At 41.2% G+C, this 18,372-nt stretch overlaps 1 protein-coding gene across 18 annotated transcripts in view; it reads left to right on the plus strand.

The window, feature by feature from the left end:
* Positions 1-1,161: 1,161 nt before the first annotated feature.
* LOC135519932 (E3 ubiquitin-protein ligase MYCBP2) overlaps positions 1,162-18,372 on the plus strand; it is a 317,195-nt gene continuing 299,984 nt past the window's right edge. For all 18 annotated transcript variants that reach the window (XM_064945153.1, XM_064945155.1, XM_064945157.1 and 15 more), the window contains exons 1-2: positions 1,162-1,838; positions 9,998-10,073. In XM_064945153.1, the coding sequence (XP_064801225.1) occupies positions 1,576-1,838; positions 9,998-10,073 (339 nt within the window). In that variant the 5' untranslated portion in view covers positions 1,162-1,575. The remainder of the gene's footprint in view (positions 1,839-9,997; positions 10,074-18,372) is intronic.

Below are 18,372 nucleotides of genomic sequence, written 5' to 3' on the forward strand. Positions count from 1 at the left end.
CAAAAGTAAGTGGACAAGGGTGTTTCTTTTAATTGTTTGGACCACAGCCCAGGTTAATTCTCTCATCCTCATCCTATGATTGGATAGACAACATGTCAGTTCACACTGAAAAAGATTGGATTGGTTGGAGGATGTCCTCTGGAACTGGTCATAATTACCATGTAGGTCTATGGAAGGGGGTGAAGTGTACGAGCCTCCTAGGTATTTGCATGACATTTCACTCAGGAGGATGGCCCTCCTCTGAGGACCTTTCACTGCTGTACTTCAACAATGCCTCATTGTCTTCTGTACTGCATATACTGTGGTATTATAGTAGGAGAGTGTATAAAAGTTTATTAGGCTAGTCTGAGTGTAGTTATTTGTGATGAAATATGAGATCTAACTGCCCCACAATCCAAACTAATAAGGTTTTGGTCTATCAGAATGACCAGACAAATCATTTAAATTTTACTGTGACAATATTTAACTGCTTGGCTTAAGTAAAACAGGGCAGCAGGGTAGCCTAGTGGTTAGAGTGTTGGACTAGCAACCACAAATCTGTTGTTCTGCCCCTGAACAGGCAGTTAACCCACTGTTCCTAGGCTGTCATTGAAAATAAGAATTTGTTCTTAACTGACTTGCCTAGTTAAATAAAGGTAAAAAAACCCTAAAACAAACATTTGGTACTTCTTCCCTTCCACTGCCACAAAAATACTTGTAAAGAGTTAAAGCAAGTTCCATCAATTTTTCTTCATGGAAAAGTACCATACTTGTTAAGTGTTCTCCCCCAGAGATTAAATGTAAATCTCAGGCCTTTAGATAAGTAGCCAAGTATTTTCCATTTGATATGGTTGCCATGGTTACAATATCCTTCAAATTAAAGCCAAGCCAGAAAGAAAGAAAAAACATGAATAGATTCAAAAGCAGACTATTTAGGCCTAAGTTGATTTTTGCATTGTCCTTGAATGAAATTCCTTGTTTTCAAAATAATAACTAGCTACATATTTATAAAAACGAAATTATTTTCTCTTACAAAACACTGTTAATTATTTATCGGGAATTGTAAATACGAAGCATTATATTCCAATATGCAGTGACAAGTGTCCTGGAATAATACCATTACTATTACAAATATTATTATGTGCATGGAAATGTATCCCAGCATGCATGCTTGACAGCGAAACGACGAACAGGGAAGGATGATGAAGCTAAAATGGCAGCTCAACTGACGGTGCTGCCAATTTGGGGTGAAGAAATACACAAGGAACAAACTAGAACAAAGGCGATATGACACATTTTCTTTGATATTCTTTGCTTTAATCCCGAATTAAAAGACGATATGGTTTGAGATTCGGAATTCCGGGAAAGAAAGAACGATTCGACGCTCTGAAATTAGAAGCATATTTCCCAGTTGCATCGCGCGGGCTAAATTTTTTTCCGTTTTTGGAAGATAACACTGGGATGTAACAATTCTGTTGTTTTTGCAGTACAGGATGGACAAATGACGCGAAATATGGGCTTTTAAAATGACCGTTGAGATATAATTAAACTATCCAATTGTTTTTTTAAATGTAATATGCATTGTTCTCCAAAACGATGATGTGTGCTGCTGCAGCCGGTGGAGGGATTCTTCCATCCACATCGCCTTCGATGAGGATAGGCATCAATGTCATTTCTGGAGTTGGTGACGATTTCTCCTCCATTGGGTCGGGTATGGGTTCGTGTCAAACACCGGGAACCCAGTCGGATTGCCGAAGTCGGTACCAGCTTCTACTCTCTGGGCGAGCTTTGGCGGAAAGATACAGGAGGATTTATACCACGGCTATCAATGACAAAGAGCAAGGGATAAACCAAGGAAGGTAGGTTGGGTGAAAATGAGAAATGTCTGACACAAAGCTGGCTAGCCTTGTAGCTAGCTTGCAAATTAGCCCAACTACCTGCAGGGTTTGTCACACAACCAATACTGTTTGACTGCACGCTCACATCCACTTGGTCTATTAAACTAAACGATTTACGATGGAAAATCCATCTTATATCATGGAGTTATGTTTAATCGGCTAATATTCAGTTAGCCAGACCAACCTCTACCTAGTTTGCTAGCAAGGTGGCTAGCTTTGACAGCTAGCTAGCTAGCAATCCAACACTTAGCAGTTCAACAGCTAACTGGCCACATGATAGCTGCCAGCGTTAACGTTAGTGTCCAGTCATAATCATTTACTGTGGGAGACGGGTAGGTTAGTTTTGAATTGGCTGATTTACTCACATGCTGTTACCCGTCAATTATGTCACTAGGTTAAATCGGTAACTTACTAGCCAACTAACTAGTAATGAGTAGCTAGCTAACCTAATTAGCTAGCCCGTTATTTAGCATAGCTAGCTAACGTTAGCTATCTACTCTAGTTGCGTTTTTGTTTTTTTTACGCACTGCAGTATACAGGCTTGCCAGCTTACGTCAGGACTGTACTCTACGTATGATCAATGCATGTTGGTGAATGTGTGTAGCTAACTAGTCTATACATTCTGCAGGTAAATAAAAACAAATGTCAAATCAAGCAGCGACTGACATCTCACGTTGCTAAGTAGCTAGCTAGATTGGATCGAACAATGTGTGTGGTATAGATCCTATTTAGTTACTAGTGGAGCTATGTCATAGATCCTGAATGTTCGAGAATTGGTTTTAATTTCCAGCCATATTGGTCAATTCAATTGGATTGAGTGGCAGTAGAGGCAGAAACCCGGTTTTACTTATGCAGGAAAATAAAGTTAAGTGAGATCTCAGAAATTGTGTAATAGAATTGTCAACCAAAGATATTGTCATGTAATTCTACAGTTTATACAAATGTTCTGCATGAATAGCCTCAAATGTGTAAACAGACCATAAATTACAACATTTTTGTTTTCTTGGAAAGCTGTGAGTGCTATTATATGATACAGTATCACAACTTGTGTAAGTCTTATCATCCACAGATTCAGCCGGTGTATGTTTGTGTATTAGAGGGCTTTGCGGATCCGTGTGGACCCAATATTCTAAGGGGTCTGGGCCAGGTCCTGTTAGATTGGCATTGTGTATCGGGTCCCGGGTCTATGTAGCTTCAGCTGATGAAGACCTCTATTGTGGATTGACTGCATTGTTTGAATGTAATGTTGGCATATTGTCAGTTAAAGCTGCAATATGTAACCTTTTGGGTGACTGATGAAATTCACATAGCAATGTGAGTGTTTAGATCTGTCATTCTCATTGAAAGCAAGTCTAAGAAGTGGTAGATCTATTCTATGTGCATTATTTCTATGCTTCCCATGCTTAAGTTTTGTTTTTGCATCTTACTTTGGGTTTTGTACACCAACTTTAAACAGCTGAAAATATTGTTTTTGGTTATTGAAAAAATATTTCAGTGGTTTAGATTGTTTTGTCACATTAACTAAAATTAGGCAAATTTAATCTGAATATAGCACTTCTATAATAAAACAAAAATGTATGGCGGCATTCCTCTAAAACTCTGTTTGGCTAGCTAACAAACATTGCAGATCAATTCTTAAAATTCATTTTACACAATAGTTTATTGCAGCATTGGCAAACCATGTTTGCCAATCTCCCTGACCAAAATGGCTCACCTTAATCCCATCATAAGTGTTCATGCCCATTGTATTATTGTAATTCCTAATTATATGGTGTGTGGGCCCAAATTCACAGTGCTGTAGTAGCAACCCTACCCTGGCAAATGGTTCTATCAAAATTGACAACTCAAAGTAGGTTTAGGAGCATTTCTGTAGAACTTACACAGCTGGTTAGGATAATTTAACGTAGCAGTTTGGGATAATTAGGTTAAGGTTAGGAAAATCTACTTTCGACATCAATTTGACAAGCTGTGTTCCATCTAGGCATGACTGGCAAACGTAGCCAGTGCTTTTTTTTCTCAGAGATAAAATGGTGGCCTTAACTGGGATTATACAGTGTATTCGGAAGGTATTCAGACTAGAGGTCGACCAATTTAATCGGATTGGTCGAAGTTCTCATAACAGTCGAAAATTGGTATTTTTGGATGCCGATTTGAATTCTTTTTTTTTTACAACTTTAACGAGGCAAGTCGGTTAAGAACTCATTCTTATTTTCAATGACGGCCTAGGAACGGTGTGTTAACTGTCTTGCCTGTTAAGCGAGTGCACTAAGAAGCCAAGGTAAGTTGCTATCTAGCATTGAACTTGTCTTTTAAAAAACAATCAATCAATCATAACCACTAGTTAACTACACATGGTTGATATTACTAGTTTATCTAGCGTGTCCTGCGTTGCATTTAATCGATGTGGTGCGCATTTGTGAAAAAGGACTGTTGTTGCTCCGTGTACCTAACCATGAACATCAATGCCTTTCTTAAAATCAATACACAGAATTATATATTTTTAAACCTGTATATTTAGCTAAAAGAAAGGTTAGCAGGCAATATTATATTATGGTATATTCAAACAGTTTTAAAAACTTCAGTGTTTAAATGATGTCTGTGAGTATAACAGAACTCATATGGCAGGCTAAATCCTGAGAAAAAATCCAACCGGGAAGTGGGATATCTGAGTTTTTAAAAAGTTTTTCAACACTTTGCCTATCCAATATAGTGAAAATTTGGTCCGATTGCACTTCCTAAGGCTTCCTCTAGATCTCAAGTCTTTAGAGCCTTGTTTGAGGCTTCTACTGTGAAGGAGGAGAGAATAAGAGCTGAGAGCTTTCCAAATAAGAGCTATCCAAATCTACTAATAATATGCATATCTTAGTTTCTGGGCCTGAGTAGCAGGCAGTTTACTCTGGGCACCTTATTCATCCAAGCTACTCAATACTGCCCCCAGCCATAAGAAGTTAAGGACTCTCACACCATGAGAAACGAGATTCTCTCTGGCCTGAATACCAAGTGTCAGGTCTGGAGGAAACCTTGCACTATCCCTACGGTGAAGTGGGGTGGTAGCATGCTGTGGGGATGTTTTTCAGCGGCATGGACTGGGAGGCTAATCATGATTGATGCAAAGATAAACGTAGCAAAGTACAGAGCTCCTTAATTAAGTCCTGAGCGCACTGGCGCAGGTTTTCAGGCTGGGGTGAAGGTTCACCTTCCAACAGGACTAGCACCCTAATCGCACGTCCCAAAGCCAGTCTTGCGTTGTCTTGGCTAAGTCTCAATGTTCTTGAACCCTATCGAACATCTCTGAAGAGACCTGAAAATAGCTGTGCTGCAACGCTCCCCATCCAACCTGACACAGCTTGAGAGAATCTGCAGAGAAGAATGGGAGAAACTCCCTAAATATAGGTGTGCCAAGCTTGTAGTGTCATGCCCATGAAGTCTCAACTCTGTAATCGCTGTCAAAGGTGCTTCAACAAAATACTGAATTAAAGGTCTGAATAATTATGTATATTTGATATTTAAAGATTTTTGTTTTATACATTTGCAAAAATGTCTAACCCTGTTTTTGCTTTGTTATTATGGAGTATTGTGTGTAGATTGATGGAAAAAAATTATCAATTTTAGAATAAGGCTTTAACCCAACTGGAAAAAGTCAAGGGGTCTGAATAGAATCGGAATGCTCTGTATGTATTTGAATTACTTCCAATTGCAACTTGGATTAACACTATGCAATTAGCCTTTTAACATGATTATTTACTCCATAAGATAAATAGTAATATGCAAGGGACTTGATAAACCATGTGCAATCAAGGAACGGTCATGATATTGGAATTCTAATTACAAGTGTTTTTAATTACTTTGTACAATGTATTAAGCTTAAATTGCAAAGCAATGACAAGTATTACAAGGCATGATCAGAGAGGGACAAAGAAACCATGGATTGTGCCATGGCCCATAGCTCTTGGGAGAGGGAGAAAGAAAAATAAAGTGTAGGTATCTCACCACAGCAAGTCAGGAACATAGGTGAAAGAACAGCAAATCGAATACCCCTTTATAAGCATCTTAGTTGTTTGGATTTAAAATATGAGTTGTTGATTGATAGCATTACTGTAAAGTTAAAATCGTGTAGGTCTGATATCTGATTGGAGGTTATCACAACAGAAGCTCTGCTTCTCAGAGGTGTGAAGATGGGGGTTTTGGCAAGATCAACACTGGGAATGCTGAATTCCTAAGATGACAGTCAAGTCACTTTGGGGGCTTCCCTACAACTGGGTGTATTGATACACCATACAAAGTGTAATTAATAACTTCACCATGCTCAAAGGGATATTCCATTGTCTGCCCCCCACAATCTACCAATGGGTGCCCTTTTGCGAAGCATTGGAAAACCTCCCTGGTCTTTGTGGTTGTATCTGTGTTTGAAAATCACTGCTTAACTGAGGGACCTTAAAATGATCTCTGTTTGTCGTACAGAGATGATGTAGTTGTTTTAAAAATCATGTTAAACACCTATTACATACAGGGTCCATGCAACCTATTATACTGAACAAAAGTATAAACCCATTAAACAATTTTACTGAGTTAGTTTATGTAAGGAAATCAGTGAATTGAAATCCATTCATTAGGCCCTTACCTATGGATTTCACATGACTGGGCAGGGTGGCACCCATTAGTTGGGGCTGGCTCTCTCGTGGGCCCACCTATCAGAATGAGGTTTTTCCCAACAAGGACTTTATTACGGACAAATACTTCTCAGTTTCATCATCTGTCCGGGTGGCTGGTCTCAAATGATCCTGCAGGTGAAGAGGCCGGATGTGGCGATCCTCAGCTGGTGTGATTACACATGGTCTGCTGTTGTGAGACCGGTACTACAAAATGTTCGAATCTGATGTTATGGTAGTGAAATCAACATTCAATTCTCTGGCAACAGCTCTGGTGGACATTCCTGCAGTCAGCATGCCAGTTGCACGCTACCTTAAAACACAGACATCTGTGGCATTGTGAAACCACACATTTTTATTGGCCTTTTGTTCCCAGCACAAGGTGAACCTGTGTAATGGTCATGCCATTTAATCAGCTTCTTGATATGCCAAACCTGTCAGGTGGATGGATTATCTTGGCAAAGGAGAATTGCTCACTTACAGGGAGGTAAACAAGTTTGTGTACAACATTTGAGATGTTTTTTGTTTGCTGATGGAACAGTTCTGGGATTTCAGCTCATGAAACATGGGATCTACACTTTATGTTGAAATGCATGTATTTTTTTTCAGTATGTAACTTGCTAAACATTTCTACTCCTGAACTTATTTACACTTGCCATAACAAAGGGATTGACTCAAGACATTTCAGCTTTTCATTTTTAAATAAGTTGTAAAACAATATGACAATTCCACTTTGACATTATCTCAATTTAATCAATTTTAAATTCAGGCTGTAACACAACAAAATGTCAATGTAAGGGGTGTGAATACTTTCCGAAGGTGCTGTGTCTGGTATCTGTATTTCTTGCCTTAACTAACGATAGTTAAGTTTGACAGAGTCTCCCGAGCGGTGCAGTGGTAGCTGTGCCACGAGATCCTGATTCGAGTCCAGGTTCTGTCGCAGTCGGCTGCGACCGGGAGACCCATGGGGCGGCGCACAATTTGGGAGACGCCTAACACAGGACTGACAGCTGATCGTCCTCGCAGTGGCAGATCACGTGTAACAACACCTGCATAGGATCTGTACATCCGAACATCACACCTGCGGGACAGGTACAGAATGGCAACAATAATTGCCCGCGTTACACCAGGAACGCACATCAGTGCTCAGACTGTCCGCAATTGGCTGAGAGAGACTGGACTGAGGGTTTGTAGTCCTGTTCTAAGGCAGTTCCTCAACAGACATCACCGGCAACAAAGTCACCTATGGGCACAAACCCACCGTCACTGGAACAGACAGGACTGGCAAAAAGTGCTCTTCACTGAGTCGCGGTTTTGTCTCACCCGGGGTGGTGGTCAGATTTGCGTTTGTCGTCGAAGGAATGAGTGTTACACTGAGGCATTTACTCTGGAGCGGGATCAATGTGGAGGGTACGTCATGGTTTGGGGTGGCATCATCGGACTGAGCTTGTCATTGCAGGCATTCTCAACATTGTGCGTTACAGGGAAGACTTTTGGACGCCGATTACATTGCAGTCCATGAGGAGACTGCGTGGCAGGCTGACCACCTGTTACGCGAGTGCAGCAAGGAGCCAAGATAAGTTGCTAGCTAGCATTAAACTTATCTTGTATAAAATCTTAACTAGTGAATGTTACCTACACACGGTTGGTAATATTACTAGTTCATCTAGCTTGTCCTGCGTTGCATATAATCAATGCGTTGCCTGTTAATTTATCATTGAATCACAGTCTACTTCGCCAAACGGGAGACTATTTAACAAGTGCATTCGTGAAAAAAGCACTGTCGTTGCACCAATGTAACTAACCATAAACATCAATGCCTTTCTTAAAATCAATACACGTATGTTTTTTTAAACCTGCATATTTAGTTAATATTGCCTGCTAACATGAATATCTTATAACTAGCGAAATTGTGTAACTTCACTTGCGTTCGTTCTGTGCAAGCAGAGTCCAGGTATATGCAGCAGTTTGGGCCGCATGGCTCGTTGCGAACTATGTGAAGACCATTTTTTTCCTAACAAAGACCGTAATTAATTTGCCAGAATTGTACACAATTATGACATAACATTGAAGGTTGTGCAATGTAACAGCAATATTTAGACTTGTGGATGCCACCCGTTCGATAAGATACGGAACAGTTCCATATTTCACTGAAAGAATAATGACCTAAGGGTCGTATTTCTGTGTGTTTGCTCTATCAAATCATAGACTTATAATAGTCTGACTGAACGGTGGTAGGCAGCAGCAGGCTCGTAAGCATTCATTCAAACAGCACTTTCCTGCATTTGCCAGAAGCTCTTCGCTGTGCTTCAAGCATTGCGCTGTTTATGACTTCAAGCCTATCAACTCCCGAGATTAGGCTGGCAATACTATAGTACTTATAAGAACATCCAATAGTCAAAGGTATAATGAAATAGAAATGGTATAGAGAGAAATAGTCCTACAACCTAAAACTTCTTAACTGGGAATATGTTTTAAAGGAACCACCAACTTTTATATGTTCTGAGCAAGGAACTTAAACGTTACATGGCACATATTGCACTTTTACTTCTCCAACACTGTTTTTGCATTATTTAAACCAAATTGAACATGTTTCACTCTTTTTGAGACTAAATTTATTTTATTTATGTATTATATTAAGTTAAAATAAGTGTTCATTCAGTATTGTTGTAATTGTCATTTATTACAAATGTATATATCTATAAAAATCGGCCGATTTAATCATTATCGTCTTTTTTTGGTCCTCCAATCGGTATCGGCATTGAAAAATCATAATCTGTCGACCTTTAATCATGACATGACCCTCCAGCATGACAATGCCTCCAGCCATACTGCTCGTTCTGTGTGACTTCCTGCAAGACAGGGATGTCAGTGTTCTGCCGTGGGCAGCGAAGAGCCCGGATCTCAATCCCATTGAGCACGTCTGGAATCTGTTGGATCAGAGGGCTAGGGCCACCCCTCCCCCCAGAAATGTCTGGGAACTTGCATGTGCCTTGGTGGAAGAGTGGGATAACATCCCACAGCAAGAACTACCAAATCTGGTGCTCTCCATAAGGAGGAGATGCACTGCAGTACTTAATGCAGCTGGTGGCCACAACAGATACTGACTGCTACTTTTGACCCCCCCCCCCTTTTTTCAGGGACACATTATTCAATTTCTGTTAGTCACATGTTTGTGGAACTTGTTCATTTTGTCTTAGTTGTTGAATCTCATGTTCAAACAAACGTTTACACGTGGAATTTGCTGAAAATAAATGCACTTGACAGGGAGGACATTTCTTTTTTTGCTGTGTATGTATGTATGTATGTACATACATACACGTTTTTGTTTGGAGTTCGTGGCCCCAGTGCATGTAGCCTGTCGGTAATCTGGCTGTTAGCATCAATTTAAAATATTGATTAGACATTTCTATGATAGGCTATAGGCCAACTCTTACTGAATTTGCTATTTTATTTCACAATGTGTTTCAGGGGAAAGAAAACGTTGAGCAAGAAGAAGCTGAAAAGGCGCCAAAAGGTCAAGTCAAAAGTCAAAACAAGAACCAAGGTAAGATAGTTTATTGGTACAAGAGGGACCTTTCTTTCCTTGTGAGTTACTCACTTTCTTTCAGAATAATACATTGTTTTCATTGCAAATTTGTTGCTTTTTATTTCTTTTTGGTCAAAGAAAGTTGGAGTTGCCTGCTGAGAATATCAAGCTGAGAATAAAATGATATTTTCTTGTAATGCTTCACCTTTATCAAAGCATTTTATTTTCATGGTACAACTCGTATACATAACTACACCTCCTGGGCTATGCACATGTATGAGCACAGGCTTGCTTAGCTGGTTTTGCAGTTGATCAAATGAACTCTGCTGATTTTGATTATAACAACATTAATGCATTAGTTTCTCCCTCATTAATATTTAAGATGGTTGCCAGGAACACCGTTTTACTTAGTCGGCTTGACCAACTGCCAGGGCTCCAGCTCTCTCACCTGGAAGAGTAGTTGGAGAAGGAGGTTGAAGTAGTATTGGGAGTGGGTCTGTCTTGGGTGTGATGGAGCTGTTGCTGAGCAACCTATGTGTTCCACATTTCCACGGACACCGTTGCCAGCCTGCCCTCCATCTCCTCACCTGTGATAGGACTCTTTCCTTTGTGTTTCTCTGTGCAGGGCTAGGAATAAAATGGTGTAGTAGGCCCTACCCTTATAGTCTCCCAAACCTAAACAAACCCCCAGCGCTGATGTCGAAGCCTATTGGATATATTTCTCTTTTCTTTCACATTGCAAGTGTCATCTGCACTGCGGTGGACCCTGGTAATGCCTGGCTGTTGAGGATTTTCTTTCTTTAGCAGTTAAAATATTTCCCCTGTGAGTGTTGAGCCACAAGCAGGCAGAGGGTAGAGCGATGCAGACCCCAAACATCAGATGGTGGGTGCGGCTGGTCCGATTTTCACTCATGCCTCTCTTTCGTACAGGTGGGGCTGGTTCCTTTCTCTCTCTCTGGCTCCCCTCTCTGATCTAGTGTGGGACTGGTCCCATTTCACGCCCGTTTCCCCTTCTGATACGGCTCGGGCCAGTTTGTGCTTTAGAACACGCCTCCCCCTCTGTCACAGCATGGTATTTAAAGGTATACTCAGCGAAGTGACTTTGCACGAGCAGCACCACGATATTGCGACGAGCGAGACAGAAGGTTTAGTTCTCACAGCCACACACAGTATGTGCGCAAGTTCGCTTTATGCAGTTACGTGGTAGATACGAGAACGGAACAGCGGCAAAGTTGATCCACTTGATTCAGAACTCTTAGTTGTGTAAATTGACCCACTCTGCTGTTTACTTTCTGCACCTGTTATATCGCTGAGCCTACTTATTTTTTTAAAGTGCCTCTTCCTCATTTGCCTGCTTCTCTGCTTACAAACACACACATGGGTGGAGTCTGGCATGGCAGGAGGAGGGGAAAAGGGATAAATGCTATTGTAGTAGTTTCATCCTGAAGCAGTTTAATGCTTTTGCTTATTCAGACTGCTTTTTGTGTGTGGAAATATTATCATGTTCAAAACCACCTAAAACATCTCAACTAGAGGTCGACCGATTTAATCGGAATCGCCAATTTAATTAGGGCCGATTTCAAGTTTTCATAACAATCGGAAATCGGTATTTTTGGGCGCCGATTTGCAGATTTTTTTTTTTTTTTTTTACAGCTTTATTTAATCTTTATTTAACTAGGCAAGTCAGTTTATAACACCTTATTTTCAATGACGGCCTAGGAACGGTGGGTTAACTGCCTCGTTCAGGGGCAGAAAGACAGATTTTCACCTTGTCAGCTCGGGGGATCCAAATTTGCAACCTTATAGTTAACTAGTCCAGCAAAATAACGACGTGCCTCTCTCTCGTTGCACTCCACCAGGAGACTGCCTGTTGCGCAAATGCAGTAAGCCAAGGTAAGTTGCTGGCTAGCATTAAACTTATTTTATAAAAACCAATCAATCATAATAATCACTAGTTACAACCTCTTGATACTCCCCACCCTGGATCCGGGATCGTGAATAAAGCCTCAGGCTCATTAGCATAACGCAACGTTAACGATTTCTGAAAATCGCAAATAAAATGAAAATAATGCACCTGCTCTCAAGCTTAGCCTTTTCTTAACAACACTGTCATCTCAGAATTTCAAAATATGCTTTTGAACCATAGCAAATCACTAATTTGTGTAAGAATATGCAAAGCTAGCTTAGCTTTTTGAGTAGCATTTAGCACGCAACATTTTCACAAAAACCAGACAACCAAATAAATAAAATCATTTACCTCTGAAGAGCTTTGGATGTTTTCAATGAGGAGACTCTCAGTTACATCGCAAATGTTCAGTTTTTCCTGAAAGAATCTTTGTGTAGGAGAAATCGCTCCGTTTTGTACATCACATTTGGCTACCGAAACTAACCGAAAATTCAGTCACCAAAACGTCAAACTTTTTCTGAATTACCTCCATAATATCGACCGAAACATGGCAAACGTTGTTTAGAATCAATCCTCAAGGTGTTTTTTCACATATCTCTTCATTGATATGCAGTTTGTGGAAGCCTGCTTTCCCCTCAGAATCGCATGGAAAAATACCAGCAGCTCAAAAAGACGCACAAATTTCGACGGAGGACACCGGGCGCACACCTGGAAAATGTAGTCTCTTATGGTCAATCTTCCAATGATATGCCTACAAATACGTCACAATGCTGCAGACACCTTGGGGAAACGACAGAAAGGGCAGGCTCATTCCTCTCGCATTCACAGCCATATAAGGAGACAATGGAAAACGGAGCCTCAAAAATCCTGCTGGTTTCCTGGTTGCCATTTCATCTTGGTTTTGCCTGTAGCTCCCGTTCTAGGGCACCCACAGACTATCTTTGCAGTTCTGGAAAATTCAGAGTTTTCTTTCCAAAGCTATCAATTATATGCATAGTCGAGCATCTATTTGTGACAAAATATCTTGTTTAAAACGGGAACGTTTTTCATCCAAAAATGAAATTGCACCCCTAGAGTTTCAAGAGGTTAACTACACATGGTTGATGATATTACTAGAAATTCTCTAGCGTGTCCTGTGTGCATATAATCTGACTGAGCATACAAGTATCTAAGTATCTGACTGAGTGGTGGTAGGCAGAAGCAGGCAGGTAAACATTAATTCAAACCGCACTTTTGTGTGTTTTACCAGAAGCTCTTTGTTGTGCGTCAAGTATTGCGCCGTTTATGACTTCAAACCTATCAACTCCCGAGATGAGGCTGGTGTGACCGAAGTGAAACGGCTGGTTAGTTAGCGCGCGCTAAGCGTTTCAAACTTCACTCGCTCTGAGCCTTGGGGTGGTTGTATCCCTTGCTCTGCATGGGTAACGTCAAAGGTATATGAAAAACAAATGGTATAGTCCTATAGGGGCGGCGGGGTAGCCTAGTGGTTAGAGCGGAAGGTTGCAAGTTCAAACCCCCAAGCTGACACGGTACAAATCTGTCGTTCTGCCCCTGAACAGGCAGTTAACCCACTGTTCCTAGGCCGTCATTGAAAATAAGAATTTGTTCTTAACAGACTTGCCTTGTTAAATAAAGGTTAGATAAATAAATAATTCCTATACAAACCTACAACTTCTTAACTGGGAATATTGAAGACTCATGTTAGAGGAACCACAAACTTTCATATGTTCTCATGTTCTGAGCAAGGAACTTAAACGCTTTCTTACATAGCACATATTGCACTTTTAAGTTCTTCTCCAACACTGTTTTTGCATTATTTAAACCAACTTGAAGATGTTTCATTATTTACTTGAGACTAAATGTATTTTATTTATGTATTGTATTATATTAAGTTAAAATAAGTGTTCAGTCAGTATTGTTGAAATTGCCATTATTTTATATATATTTATATTTTTAATCGTTATCAGCTTTTTTTGGTTGTCCAATCGGTATCGGCGTTGAAAAATCATAATCGGTCTACCTTTAAATTAAATCAAATTTATTTATATAGCCCTTCGTACATCAGCTGATATCTCAAAGTGCTGTACAGAAACCCAGCCTAAAACCCCAAACAGCAAGCAATGCAGGTGTAGAAGCACGGGGGCTAGGAAAAACTCCCTAGAAAGGCCAAAACCTAGGAAGAAACCTAGAGAGGAATCAGGCTATGTGGGGTGGCCAGTCCTCTTCTGGCTGTGCCGGGTGGAGATTATAACAGAACATGGCCAAGATGTTCAAATGTTCATAAATGACCAGCATGGTCAAATAATAATAAGGCAGTTGAAACTGGAGCAGCAGCACGGCCAGGTGGACTGGGGACAGCAAGGAGTCATAATGTCAGGCAGTCCCGGGGCATGGTCCTAGGGCTCCGGTCCTCCAAGAGAGAATTAGAGAATGCACATTTAGATTCACACAGGACACCGAATAGGACTGGAGAAGTACTCCAGATATAACAAACTGACCCTAGCCCCCCGACACACAAACTACTGCAGCATAAATACTGGAGGCTGAGACAGGAGGGGTCAGGAGACATTGTGGCCCCATTCGAGGACACCCCCAGACAGGGCCAAACAGGAAGGATATAACCCCACCCACTTTACCAAAGCACAGCCCCCACACTACTAGAGGTATATCTTCAACCACCAACTTACCATCCTTAGACAAGGCTGAGTATAGCCCACAAAGTTCTCCGCCACGGCACAACCCAATGGGGGGGTGCCAACCCAGACAGGATGACCACATCAGTGAATCAACCCACTCAGGTTGATTCACTCAGGTTGATTCACGCACCCCTTCCATGGACGGAATGAGAGAGCCCCAGTAAGCCAGTGTCTCAGCCCCTGTAATAGGGTTAGAGGCAGAGAATCCCAGTGGAAAGAGCGGAACCGGCCAGGCAGAGACAGCAAGTGCGGTTCGTTGCTCCAGAGCCTTTCCGTTCACCTTCCCACTCCTGTGCCAGACTACACTCAATCATATGACCCACTGAAGAGATGAGTCTTCAGTAAAGACTTCAAGGTTGAGACCGAATTTGCGTCCCTGACATGGGTAGGCAGACCGTTCCATAAAAATGGAGCTCTTTAGGAGAAAGCCCTGCCTCCAGCTGTTTGCTTAGAAATTCTAGGGACAATTAGGAGGCCTGCGTCTTGTGAGCGTACGTGTAGGTATGTACGGCAGGACCAAATCAGAGAGATAGGTAGGAGCAAGCCCATGTAATGCTTTGTAGGTTAGCAGTAAAACCTGTATCAGCCCTTGCCTTGACAGGAAGCCAGTGTAGAGAGGCTAGCACTGGAGTAATATGATCAAACTTTTTGGATCTAGTCAGGATTCTAGCAGCCGTATTTAGCACTAACTGAAGTGCTATTATTTAGTGCTTTATCCGGGTAGCCGGAAAGTAGAGCATTGCAGTAGTATAACCTAGACGTGACAAAAGCATGGATTAATTTTTCTGCATCATTTTTGGACAAAGTTTCTGATTTTTGCAATGTTACGTAGATGGAAAAAAGCTGTCCTTGAAATGGTCTTGATATGTTCTTCAAAACAGAGATCAGTGTCCAGAGTAACGCCGAGGTCCTTCACAGTTTTTTATTTGAGACGACTGTACAACCATCAATATTAATTGTCAGATTCAACAGAAGATCTTTGTTTCTTGGTACCAAGAACAAGCATCTCTGTTTTGTCCGAGTTTAAAAGTAGAAAGTTTGCAGCCATCCACTTCCTTATGTCTGAAACACATGCTTCTAGCAATGGCAATTTTGGGGCTTCACCATGTTTCATTGAAATGTACAGCTGTGTGTCATCCGCATAGCAGTGAAAGTTAACATTATGTTTTCGAATAAAATCCCCAATAGGTAAAATATATAGTGAAAACAATAGTGGTCCTAAAACGGAACCTTGAGGAACACCGAAATTTAAAGTGGATTTGTCAGAGGACAAACCATTCACAGAGACAAACTGATATCTTTCCGACAGATAAGATCTAAACCAGGCCAGAACTTGTCCGAGTATAGACCAATTTGGGTTTCCAATCTCTCCAAAAGAATGTGATGATTGATGGTATCAAAAGCAGCACTAAGGTCTAGGAGCACGAGGACAGATGCAGAGCCTCGGTCCGATGTCATTTACCACCTTCACAAGTGCCGTCTCAGTGCTATGATGGGGTCTAAAACCAGACTGAAGCATTTCGTATACATTGTTTGTCTTCAGTAAGGCAGTGAGTTGCTGCGCAACTTCCTTCTCTAAAATTTGAGAGGAATGGAAGATTCGATATAGGCCGATTTTTTTTGTTTTTAAAATATTTTCTGGTTCAAGGTTTGGCTTTTTCAAGAGAGGCTTTATTACTGCCACTTTTAGTAAGTTTGGTACACATCCTGTGGATAGAGAGCCGTTTATTATGTTCAACATAGGAGGGCCAAGCACAGGAAGCAGCTCTTTCAGTTGTTTAGTTGGAATAGGGTCCAGTATGCAGCTTGAAGGTTTCGAATCCATGATTATTTTCATCATTGTGTCAAGAGATATAGTACTAAAACACTTGAGCGTCTCTCTTGATCCTAGGTCCTGGCAGAGTTGTGCAGACTCAGGACAACTGAGCTTTGAAGGAATACGCAGATTTAAAGAGGAGTCCGTAATTTGCTTTCTAATAATCATAATCTTTTCCTCAAAGAAGTTCATGAATTTATCACTGCTAAAGTGAAAATCATCCTCTCTTGGGGAATGCTGCTTTTTAGTTAGCTTTGCGACAGTATCAAAAAGGAATTTCGGATTGTTCTTATTTTCCTAAATTAAGTTAGAAAAATAGGATGATCGAGCATCAGTAATGGCTCTTCGGTACTGTCTTTCCAAGCTAGTCGGAAGACTTCCAGTTTGGTGTTGCGCCATTTCCGTTCCAATTTTCTGGAAGCTTGCTTCAGAGCTCGGCTATTTTCCGTGTAACAGGGAGCTAGTTTCTAATGATTTTTTTTTTTAGTTTTTAGGGGTGCAACTGCATCTACGGTATTGCGCAAGGTTAAATTGAGTTCCTCAGTTAGGTGGTTAACTGATTTTTGTCCTCTGGCGTCCTTGGGTAGACAGAGGGAATCTGGAAGGACATCAAGGAATCTTTGTGTTGTCTGTGAATTTATAGCACGACTTTTGATGTTCCTTTGTTGGGGTCTGAGCAGATTAATTGTTGCAATTGCAAACATAATAAAATGGTGGTCCGATAGTCCAGGATTATGAGGAAAAACATTAAGATCCACAAAATTTATTCCATTGGACAAAACTAGGTCCAGCGTATGACTGTGACAGTGAGTGGGTCCAGAGACATGTTGGACAAAACCCACTGAGTCGATGATGGCTCCGAAAGCCTTTTGGAGTGGGTCTGTAGACTTTTCCATGTGAATATTAAAGTCACCGAGGATTAGAATATTATCTGCTATGACTACAAGGTCCGATAGGAATTCAGGGAACTCAATGAGGAACGCTGTATATGGCCCAGGAGGCCTGTAAACAGTAGCTATAGAAAGTGATTGTGTAGGCCGCATAAATTTCATGACTGGAAGCTCAAAAGACGAAAACGGCTTCTTTTTTTGTAAATTGAAATTTGCTATCATAAATGTTAGCAACACCTCCGCCTTTGCGGGATGCACGGGGAATATAGTCACTAGTGTAGCCAGGAGGTGAGGCCTCATTTAACACAGTAAATTTATCAGGCTTAAGCCATGTGATTGGCCTGACTGAAACATCAAGATTATGATCAGTGATTAGTTCATTGACTATAATTGCCTTTGAAGTAAGGGATCTAACATTAAGTAGCCCTATTTTGAGATGTGAGGTATCATGATCTCTTTCAATAATGACAGGAATGGAGGTTGTCTTTATCCTAGTGAGATTGCTAAGGTGAACACCGCCATGTTTAGTTTTGCCCAACCTAGGTCGAGGCACAGACACGGTCTCAATGGTGATAGCTGAGCTGACTACACTGTGCTAGTGGCAGACTCCACTAAGCTGGCAGGCTGGCTCACAGCCTGCTGCCTGGCCTGCACCCTATTTTATTGTGGAGCTAGAGGAGTTAGAGCCCTGTCTATGTTGGTAGATGAGATGAGAGCACCCCTCCAGCTAGGATGGAGTCCGTCACTCCTCAACCAGGTCAGGCTTGGTCCTGTTTGTGGGTGAGTCTCAGAAAGAGGGACAATTATCTACAAATTCTATCTTTTGGGAGGGGCAGAAAACAGTTTTCAACCAGCGATTGAGTTGTGATACTCTGCTGTAGAGCTCATCACTCCCCCTAACTGGGAAGGGGGCCAGAGACAATTACTCGATGCCGTCACACATCTTTCTAGCCAATTTACACGCAGAACCTATGTTGCGCTTGGTGATCTCTGACTGTTTCATCCTAAC

The sequence above is a fragment of the Oncorhynchus masou genome, chromosome 29 (assembly GCF_036934945.1).
Source record: "Oncorhynchus masou masou isolate Uvic2021 chromosome 29, UVic_Omas_1.1, whole genome shotgun sequence".
NCBI classification, from domain to species: domain Eukaryota; kingdom Metazoa; phylum Chordata; class Actinopteri; order Salmoniformes; family Salmonidae; genus Oncorhynchus; species Oncorhynchus masou.